Source organism: Pygocentrus nattereri, chromosome 26, assembly GCF_015220715.1.
Source record: "Pygocentrus nattereri isolate fPygNat1 chromosome 26, fPygNat1.pri, whole genome shotgun sequence".
Classification (NCBI taxonomy): domain Eukaryota; kingdom Metazoa; phylum Chordata; class Actinopteri; order Characiformes; family Serrasalmidae; genus Pygocentrus; species Pygocentrus nattereri.
The window spans coordinates 13,671,861-13,682,861 of NC_051236.1; the positions used below are offsets into that span (position 1 = coordinate 13,671,861).

Here is an 11,001-nt window from a genome sequence, read left to right on the forward strand (position 1 = left end):
AAAAAGCACATATTAAGCCCAGCTATCAGTAAACGATATCTCAGGCATTCCAGTGTATTTGTAGCTTTTAGACGCATTAAACGCTTCAGGCGTCTGGTTGCCCATCACCACCATCAGTGTGAACCATGCTGACTTGCTAAGTCTCTGCTGAATGACGGATTTAACACTAAACCCCACCGAATGACTGTCTGCGTCTTACCGATTCCATTGTGCAGGGATTCTGAAAAAGCGGGGCTTTTATCTTTTAATAAACCTAAAAATAAAAACTCCAGCATTACGTTGGTGCAAATCTCTTTTTATTCCTCTGGGATCATATTTGCTCATACACTTTGTAAAAAATAGTAATAAATGCTTGGGAGCGAGGCAGAGATCAAAAGTAAACTGTGTGACTGCATACAGTATACCAGTTTTAGACAACAGGGGGCGACAAACTGACCATTTCCAATCAAAAGAAACGTGGACATTAAACGCTTGATCTGTAAACTGAAACTGTGGACCACACCAACACAGCGCTGCTTACTTTGGCAAAAACTCCATCATCAAATGACAGTACATTTACATGATAACACCTTACAAAACACTGCTTTTGATCTGTTATTGTGCTGACCAAACAAGGTGGCATGGAAAAGGTATCAAATGTGGACAAGAAAAAGAGAAACCTTTTCAAGGTTTACGTACACTTGACCAAACAGCACACCTCAAAAAAGATCTCCAGAGCGTTTAGATACTTGAAGTATTATTTTTTTTCTAACAACTGGAGTATAAACATCAAGCATTAGGCATGTGTTCATATGGCCTCGACGTCCAGGGGTAGTTTTCTGGACAGCATTCATTCTTAAAACAGGATTTTCTGGATATTTTAATAAAGATATTTAAAAATTAAAATGTATCCATGAACATACTTTAGCTTTGTATAACTTTGTCTAACTTGTGGCTACAGAAAAAAAAAAGTTATATTTGGTAATATGCCCAATAACAACTACTACTCGAAGATTTGGCACAAATTAGGATTACATGAACATGATTGCGAAGGTTATTAATCATAATCATTTAAAAAAATGTCAAAATCAAATGTTGGCATGATCTAGATAATCTGAGACTTGATCATTGTTGCTTCGAGTGCAGTAAGCAAATAGTAGAGGCCCAAATTACGCATTTTCAGCTGCAGTACGCTAGCACAGGCATTACGGACCACCGGACAGAATCCTGTGCTCACCTACATAACACAAATCTTTTGGTTCATGATGAAAAGCATCAAGATCTAAGCTATCAGCTCACATAGATAGTACTAGCCTAAAGTGCGAGCAGGCCTTCTAAAAGCTTGTTGGATTACAGTTTGGCCTAAGCAGTAACTCCCACAAACCGTTTTCACTGACAAAGGCAGTTCAGTCTGTTCATTTCATTGAGATGAAAGTTTGAGTGCATTTGAAAAGCTCTGGTATTTTGTTTAAATTTTTTTTTTTTAAAAAAGTTTTAAAATCAAAATCAAACACTACTTGAAAACATGGTTCATAAAATGGGTTCATTGATGGAAGTTTTTCAATCAAGAACAATGTTTAAGCCATTAACAGAAAAGCACTGTGTGTGTAAGGGGTGACGATCAAGGAGGTGGGGACAAAAACACAAGGATGGGGGGGGGGACATTTCTGACCCTGTGCACTGGTGTTGCAGGAGGTATTTGATCAACAGTAAGGACTGTTGCTAAATCCATTAGAACAAGCTTACAGCCTTCTGACGATACAGAAAAGGAGGCAGTCTCTTTAGCTGAGGTTAAACCTTGGCTTTTGTAAGATGAAGAACAAAAAAAAAAAAAAAAAACATATATATAATAAACAAACAAACAAAAAACATTTCTTAGCAAACTTATAGGAGCCTGTGCTCTAAGCCTGGCCCCAGCCCCAAGCTCAGGTCTGGGCCCCTCTCAGTTTGTTTCTTGGCTTGTAATGCGAGCAGAGGGTTGGCATGCCGAGTCAGGTCTAAGCGTTTTGCATCTCTTTGCCGATCTTATAGCTGAGGATCTTGTTCCAATCGATCTTGGTGCGAGTGACGGGAAGCAGCCGGCGTAAGGCTTTAAAGGTGGTGTCCGACATGGTCTGGTAGTTCTCACTGATTGCCGTCTGGGGGAAAAAGAAAGCACTAAACTCTCTTGGTATCACTGTTTTACACAACAGAGTGCCATTTTATGACTACTGTTATGAATCACATTAGATGTAAATGGATCGTTAACCTACAAGAAATTAATTATTCAATTCCTTAGATTTATTCAGTCAATTCAGTCAGAGTCCCATACCTGGTATTCATTTTCTGCATTTTCAATAACCTTGATGAACTCCTCAGCAGTCTGCTTTGCATTCTGTTGAAACAAGCAATAGTAAAATGCATTATTAAACAGGAAACAATAATCAAGAACAATATAAGTTTAAAATGTACGGTTCAAAATAAATAAATAAAAAATAAATAAAAAAACAACAATACTTGAAAGAATAAATGATAACAGAATACTTGAATTGTTTCTTGGCCAATGTCACATTTTCAAGCAAACTTCCTCTAGAGAATATATGGGCCTGGAGGAAGTTCAAGAGCTAACCACACAGATAAAGTGTTTGAAGTTAAGCGTAAAGCACAGAGAGCAGTCCGTTGCAGCTGTTCTGCATAAGTTCACAAGTTGCCTTTGTAAATGCCAGTTAAAGAAGAATCTGTTTTTTTCTTTCTTTACAACTTAAGTCCATTACTAGCAACATTAAACAGCAGTATGTTTGACAGTCAGCCTGTATTTCTACACACACTGCTGGTTTAGGCTCAAGCTATGCTGCCACTAATTACTGTGTAGAATCTCCCTTGACAGTGCAAGTTTTCCAAAGATGTATAGCAAATGTTATGTAATGAGATAAAACAGGGTATTTAGAGGCAATATTCAAAATATATTCCTGGAAGAGAAAAGAATCTTTCAAGACCTGAGCAAAGTTTTGTCCCCATATTCTTAGACAGTGAATCATGACAATTTCTTAACCATCAGAATAGAAACCCAGCGATGGTAACTTACAGAAACAGCAATAGAGTCCTGAACGTCCTTGTGACTGACCAGCTGCACATTGCCGTCTTCATAGTAATGCACCTGCACTTTCAGCACACCAACTACCTGAGCCGTGGCCTGAGACACACTGAACTTCCACTCTGACCGGCAACGGCCATTCCTGCAAATCAGGATCAGAATCCATTTATTATTTTAAGTATGCTACACATATGAGAAGTCTGTCTTGGTGAGTGCACACACATAGGACATGTAATATACTAAACAGACCAGACATGTACATGGACTATAATAAATGTACAAAAGAAAATAAGATATTAACTGAGGAGGATAAACAGACTAAGAAAACACAGGACTGGAATAAGAGAGTCAGTGTGTAAGGAGCTGTAAGAGAAAGATGAGAAGCAAAGCTACACATTCATGAGGATGGGCTAATGCTCATCTTGCAGTTTTCCAACTTGAAATACACTATACAGAAAAAGCATATCACATACAAATGGAAACTTGAAGGTCTGCTTAAATAAACCTGTTCATATTATGGAATTGTAACCCATTAGTGGTGTTGAGAAACTCTAGCTTTCTAAGAGTGAGTTATGAGTTACCCTGTGTGCACACCACTGGTGATAAAACACTTTCTGGTGAGTCTTTCTAGTCAAAAAAAGGCGGGCAGCGACTGTGTGCCCATGCAAACTACAGGTTTTTTTTTTTTAAGAAAACAGAACAGAACAACGCTTAGCTAATAGTCTATATTTATTCACCAACACTGAAAAAACACATCAAAAGAAAAATTATTTATATTCCAGCTAACCTGACACTCTCAGCAGGCTAAACTGCACTCCACTTATTCACATTTGATCAGCATCTGGCTCAGAAAAGCATATTCCATAGGTGTTTCATTATCTAGTAAATGAAGAAAAAAAAAAAAAGAAAAAAAGAAAAAAAAAGTTAACTTTGCATATAGCTTAGTTCCTAATGTGGCTATACTAAGCTATTAGTTCACTAAAGTATTACCACTTGGCAAAAATGTAGCTGCTGTGATCATAAACTTACTAGAACAGTCTAACACACCTCAAGACTCCAGTACATTTTAATAATAATAATAAAAAAAAAGGACACTACACAGCACAGCAAATAGAGATACTGCTATGATGGCTGTGATCAGCTTTACCTCCATGATATTCATGTAAAACACAACAAAACAAATATTCGATTACAGTTTTGCCCCAGATTGTTAACACTGTGCTGCCAATGGTTTCTATGCTGCTATCTCTTCTTGAAAATGACTTCCAGCTGCTTCACCATTTCCACCTTGTGATGCACATCAGGGACATTTGTTAATGTGCATTTTCCCCCGCTTGTAGGTAAGAAACATCCCAGTTCTGATTTGGTCATGAAGCCAGCATACCAAACAATGAGTGCAAGATCCAAGTGACACAGACAATAAAAATGATCTTACCAGAAGTTTTTGGGTTGAAACTGATGTCCTTCGATGCAGGCAATGATCGTTTGTTGGCCATCAATAGTTTTCCCATAAACCTATAGGAAATAAGACAGACATGACCTACTCAAGCAGTAGCTTTGAACAGGTCATGAAAAACGAATGGCCAAAGGAAAGGGGTGGAAATGTTATTTACACTGAGGCAATAAGAGAAAGTTTGTGAAGACCTAACCACATTATTACTACCCCACCTAAATAAATGAAATCTCAGAAAAGGGGTCCAGGGAAAAGAATTTGGGAGAAAGATTTAAGACTAGTCTAAAGACGCAGATAGAGAGGAAGCTGAAGCTCACTCACTGTGCATACTCCAGTGGGGTAATGCTCTTTGATGTAGGCCCTCAGTGCAGTGTCACATGCCTCTCTCCACTGCTCCAAACCTGCCTCACCCGCATGAGGCTGTATGTCGCTAGTCTCTTTCCTCAGGTGATCGAATTTAAATGACAGCTTGTTCCGGGGGTCAAAGAAGCGTCCATTTCCCAGGTCTCCATGCTCTGTGATCAACACCTGCATTTTTGATGGAATTTTTTAACACAGTATTATTAATTCACTACCTACATTCATCATTTAGTGAAAAATCAAACGTCTACAATTTTACCACTACTACAAGTGCAGTTGAAATTTTGATTGTTTTGCACTGGAGCTACAAGGGTAATGTAGTTAAAGTAGATAATGTAGTTAATGCAGTTAACACAGAGCAATGGAAACATATAGCCCATGATTTTTCCATTTGAAGTGGGGGTAAAATTGTGTGAGGTTTCTTTTTTGTCAAACTATTACTTTGAGTGCTTTAGTGACAACTGTATTGGACTAAAGCATACAGACAAGCCAAGGCCAAAAGCTACTGTAAGTTAAGAAATTAGAGACATTGTTGGCTTGTGCAATCCCATCATATTTAATGTTTCATTAAATCAATATGAAAGTGTGAATTACCTGATCTTCCTTAAGCTTGGTAGGAGTAAACTGATCCATGTTATACTGGGCAAAGGCACTATTTCATGCAGAGAAAGAAAGTGTTTCACCAGCATTAGGATCTCTGACTAGTCTGACCGTTTCAAAATATTTTATCTTAACCCATAACTCTGATTAGCATAAGAGAATCTTTCATGCTCCATATCAATTCAAAAAGAGGAAGCAGGTGAACTTTTAGATTTCAAGTGGGACAAAAAGACAAGAATACAACTCCAGTATGCTGATGTTGTCAATATGGAAATTAAGTGAAACATTTTCCTCTAATAACAGCATGAGGACATTAGTCATGTTGACCTGTAAAGAGCAACACTTATGAATGGACGAGGCTATAGTGGCAGCACAGTACTGTGTGGGAACCGATCTGTGTAAAGCCATGCTGTTCTAGCAAGAAACCCAAAACTTTCTAAACATAGAAGAGTGAATTTTAGCCACAATTGGAGGAGAGCTTCAATGTATGTCTAAACTTGTTTAGGGTGACTGTGGACCCCAAGTGTATTACAGAGAATATAGCTAAGTAGAGAGTATTTTTGCACATAATTTTGTAACAAAGTGAATACTCACTGGGCTGCTCCTTCCCTGAGCAAATTGTCATTGTTGAGCAGTAACCGCACATCTGTAACCACAAAACAGCATTCACAGTTTAAGTTATGATGGGAATGATTTATTCCCAATAGCATGAATATCAGTTCCAGTCCTGGGAAAATAATTTGTTTCTGTTCTAACACATCATTCTTCAACAAATTGTTGTGAATTCTGAAGTATTTCATAAGCAGAGTTAGAGCTTGAACCACTGCTACACAGTCTTTGGGCAATCACATACACATGTCTCTGCCCAAAGTATAACAGTTCTTCTGAACGAAAAGACGTTTTGCTGAGTGCCTATGTAGTCCAAACCCAGTGCTCACCATTGAATACTTCGTTGAACTCTCCTGGTGGGGCATGGATGATAAAATTTGCAGCAGTACGGACCTAGGCAAAAATCAGAGAAAGAGAAACAGAAAAAGAAACAGAGAGAAAGACTTTAAAATGTTTATTATACTTCAAATTGGCCATTTGAAACTCCTTTTCAGCAATAATAGAAGTCATTCTAACTAGGTCACCATGGGGTGAATTTGTAAACCCTGCAGTTTAACTCAGGCCCACGGGACAGTGAGGCGCACTCTACCGTGTTCAGCTCTTTGGGCCACTCCTTAGAAGGGTGAGGGCTTTTCTTAGCAGCTTAAGCTGAGGGGCCTGGGACACTCTCCTCCCCTCTGGCACCCAGGCTACAGAAAGCACAGCTCACAGGGAGCGGCCTCAAATGTGGCTGCCTTCCAAGGTCTGCAGGAGCAGTCCTCTCTCCCTTCCGTCTTTCTGAGCATTTCCAAGAACAGTTCTATACACCTACTGTAAGACACCCCAAAGGATACGAAACATCCTCAGATCAGAGAAACATTGCAAGCTGTACCAGAAAAATCCCTCCTTTCTTATGTGATTACATCTGCTTTCACATATTCAGCATACTGTAAGAGAAATAAATGGAACAGAACAGGAATCTCACCTTCCTTTCTAAATTAGTGTCAGCACAGCAGCATTATGCACAGCAACACACAAATGCTCAGTTCCTTTGTTTGAGCTCAATCATTTGCTGAGAAACTTTCTCCATTCATTGCATGGTGGTATTTGACTGGCTGGATCCCTACATCCACACAACACCTTACAACTATGAATCTCTTGATTCTTGGATTTCACATGGGGATATTTAGGGATGGACAGTAAAGAGCTTGTATCTTCATTAAAGAGTAAAGAGCTTGCTCTTCGGTTTCATAAAAGTGGAAGAGGTAGTTTCTGTATGATGACTGAGCAAATCTGGAAACATTCATTTTTTGTAGATGAGTAGGTTTTCACTAGACCGTATGGCCTCTCCCTTGAGCTTTGCTCTTGGTACTGAGATGCTCAAACTGCATTGGACAATCAGTTTCTTAAAGTGACATGGTAGGCTGAAAGACTGTTATTAGCTTAAGTTTTTAAACATGTAACAATGCACATCACAATCACAAGACGCAACAACAAAATCTCAGACATTTTCTCCATATCGTGCAGCTCTGGTAGGCAGCAAAATGCAAGCCTTGTTCTGTAAATGCAAGTGAGATGTTCTAAACCACAGACATTTTAAGAACTGGGCTAAGAAGTAGAGCACTTTGTTGCTGTAGAGGTCACTATGACTGGCCCTTCTACTGCAAGTTCCAATTCTCTAACAGTTTAGTTACTTACAAAAAAATGACAAAAATCTATTTGCCATCTATTCTTCAAGGCAAGCATTAACACAAATCAATAAGCACTAATTTAAAAGGTTACAGTAACAAGTAAAGCCCATAAAGCTCAGTACTTCTGATTTTTCTAGTTAGCATCCTTGTGTGCATCAATGATGCTACTACAAAGTTTCTGACCTTGCATAATTTATCCAGAGTATCACAGTACAATCTTATGAATGAGCTGTTCTTTTAACACGGAGCACTTGCATGTACCACAACATTTTAGACAGGGCAGACCTAATTAGACCTCTTCGCACAAATCAACAGTTTTGATTGCAATTAAAGTTATACCATTTAATAGCGATGGGACCAGTTCGATACCAAAAATCCGTATTGAGATGATACAAACTGATAATGCTAGATCATATATTGGATGGAAATAAAAGAATGAGTGTGATTCAATCCTGTAACAAATTTATCCTGGAATGCCTCATACGAACAATGAGTCACGTCATGAGTTGTGTACTTCTTTCAGTCAGGCAGTAGACTGTTTCAGTAGTTTGGGCATGATGACCTACTTAAAAAAGATTCTTATATTAAGTGCTTCAATTAAAGGAGCTCATTTTAAAACAGTTGTTTTTAAAGGGAAAAACAAATCTGATCAGCATTGGTCTTGACCAATACTCAAGGATATACTATCATATACCATCAGAACCAGAGGAAAAAAAAAGTAATTGTAACCTTTACAGTCTAAAGTTGAATTTGTCTCACAAAAATAGCATATAGTTTATGCAAAAAAAAAGCCACCCAATAACACTAAAACTAAACATGTGGGACAATTCTAGAACGGTACCACTACCTATCTATTTTGTTTCTGAATCAGGCTAATGAGTCTGGTTAACTCCCTTTTTTAAGAAGAGGAAGGAAGTCAGAAGTGTTCTGCACAGGCCTAGGACATTTACTTCCGTAATGCAGTAAAACAGTTTTCATGCAGCATGAGACAATTTCAAGTTATTTCATCTAAACTAATCCAACTCCAATCCACCTTGAACGCCAAGGTCATCACCTTCACTTTTCACATTGACAACACACTTAAGTTACATTTACCCCAGTCCAAATAATAATCAGTTAGAGAGGTCCATGTTTTAGGATGTAGCGAATCAGTGCAGTGCTCACTGTTGTCAAAGGAGAAAAGTGATTACAGTTTGGAGTACTGTTGGCTCTTCAAGGCAAAGCATAACTGAAATACCTATGTCTTCCGTCTACTGGTCTGTACATGATGAGTTTAACCACATGACTGTTGCAAGCTTTGCAGCGAAGCGGGGGATCTTCCACCCCGGAAGAGCGATTTGATTGCAGTAGAGTGCAAGAGGAGGGCGGAGGGGAAACCGCTGGAAGAGCAAACCGCCTGCCTGCAGCAGCACGCCCAGTCAGGGCTGGGTCAATGAGAGCCAGCTGAGAATACAAACAAGGCACAGGCAGCAGAGAAATAAACACCACCTTCTGACGACGTATTAAAAACAGCTCAGATTTAAGTTAGTCTGGTTAAGTCGTAAGCACTTAACTCTGCCGCTGTTACTAATGTCACCCCACAATACAAGCTGAAAACTAGAGAAAAAAGTTGCTTCTAATTACACACATTTTACGCCAAAGGAAGTTCCTAACTAACAAACTAACACGCTCACATGTTAATGCCATGAAGTCAATGTGGAAATCAATGAGTCTGGAAGCGAAGACCGACCAAAAGTACATTTGTTGCGTGCACAGCATAGGTTAACATGCAATCGGATAACGTTACACCGTATTGGTATCTATAACCGTAGCTAGTTAGGTGATTATAAACACGCACAGCCAGCCAAAATGCCTGGATACACACTAACTACCAAATCCCAGACTGTTAGTTAGCCACGCCAGTAATCGACCACTCAAATCATTTCAAACTCCGAAAAACGAAAAAAAAAACTTGGTAGAAGTTGGCTTTTTATCCAAATTTCCGTTCCACCTTAAATGGTGCAACCGTTCTATTCTGCGACTCAACGGCGCCAGAATGTAACTCCAGCACTAACGTTACTTAAGGTGGAACGGAAATTTCCAGGAAGATTCCGAACTCGAGCTTCGTGCAAGTCCTGAGACAACTAGTCAGCGCTGCTCGTCTGAAAGTCACTTACTTTGATAAAAAGTTAAACTCAGCTCAACGCCTTCATCTTACATTCCCACACGGCTGCTAGCTAGCCTAGCAAGCTATTTCCCGCTGCTCGAAGAGAGGAATTCCTAATTACAGTAATAAGTCGAGGCCAAAAATAGCAAACAAAATCCTCTGTCCGCAGAACAGAAACGGGGCGAAATTAGTTGAGAAGTTTAGATTTTTTGCCTCATACCTTCTCTTCTTCAGTCAGCTGCTCCTCAACGTCCGCCATCTTGGCTCAAGTGGACCAGCCCTGTCAAATTGCATCACGGGAAAATGACGAACTGGGATTTATATTTATATATTTTAAACATAGTTTTATACTTTTAATAACGACTTTCATTACAATGGTTTTCATAGCTAAATGGTATAAGACATGTAAACACAATTCGTTCCAATGACTTGTTTTCGTAATAGCTGTAGTTAGCACACACGGTCTGGCTGCTCGCATTTTGAGCAAGTCAATCCTGATTGTACTTTTTTGTCTTTATCCACTTACAATAGATTCTTACACAAAAGGCATCTTGTGACTGTTTATTGTAAAGGCTCTGAAATGCTATTGTCACTTCTGTTCTCTTTTGAAACACATCTGACCAAAACTATGGAGCCCCTTGCTGATTATTATTAATAAAGCGTGGCCACAAATTAATATATTGTGGCCACGGGTTATGAGAAACTTAACTCATGGCTTCAACATAGTAACTCTGGGCCTCAATATATTAGTTTGTGGCCACGCTTTATTAAAAATAATCGCCATATCACCCATGGGGCTCCGCACAAAACCTGTATATTTATAAAGAAACATTATAACAAGGGAAAACAGCGCCACCCACAGTCTCGGCCATATACATACGTTTTTTTTTCAACAAAGTTTTTTTTTCGTGTTACGCATAAAGCATAAGACAGCACAAAGCATACATATACGTATAAATTAGGAACATAAGGAGTCCATCCATGTTATTTAATATTGAGAAATGACATGAGGACAAACTCCCCAGCTGAACTCTTATGTAACGTCAGCAGTCCTCAGGGAGTGTCTCAAAATACTCCGATAATAATGTAACGAAACACTACAGTCCATCGC

At 39.0% G+C, this 11,001-nt stretch overlaps 1 protein-coding gene across 1 annotated transcript; it reads right to left on the bottom strand.

Annotated features, from left to right (window-relative positions):
* Positions 1 to 274: 274 nt before the first annotated feature.
* capza1a (capping actin protein of muscle Z-line subunit alpha 1a) lies at positions 275 to 10,181 on the bottom strand. The gene is made up of 9 exons (XM_017697848.1): positions 10,111 to 10,181; positions 6,404 to 6,467; positions 6,060 to 6,111; positions 5,460 to 5,517; positions 4,827 to 5,033; positions 4,488 to 4,567; positions 3,044 to 3,194; positions 2,291 to 2,353; positions 275 to 2,117 (listed from the first exon to the last, which is right to left on the bottom strand). The coding sequence occupies exons 1-9, from the start codon at positions 10,147 to 10,149 to the stop codon at positions 1,977 to 1,979; spliced, it is 855 nt and encodes a 284-aa protein (XP_017553337.1). The 5' UTR covers positions 10,150 to 10,181; the 3' UTR covers positions 275 to 1,976.
* Between the last annotated feature and the right edge of the window lie 820 nt (positions 10,182 to 11,001).

What these genes read in the sequence shown, in the direction of transcription:
- capza1a (XM_017697848.1), bottom strand. Translation starts at nt 10,149, where the DNA reads ATGGCGGACGTTGAGGAGCAGCTGACTGAAGAAGAGAAG. An exon ending in GTTCAACGAAGTATTCAATG is followed by an intron (nt 6,112 to 6,403) that starts GTGAGCACTGGG and finishes TTGTGGTTACAG; the next exon opens with ATGTGCGGTTACTGCTCAAC. An exon ending in TTTCAACCCAAAAACTTCTG is followed by an intron (nt 3,195 to 4,487) that starts GTAAGATCATTT and finishes CCTGATTTGCAG; the next exon opens with GAATGGCCGTTGCCGGTCAG.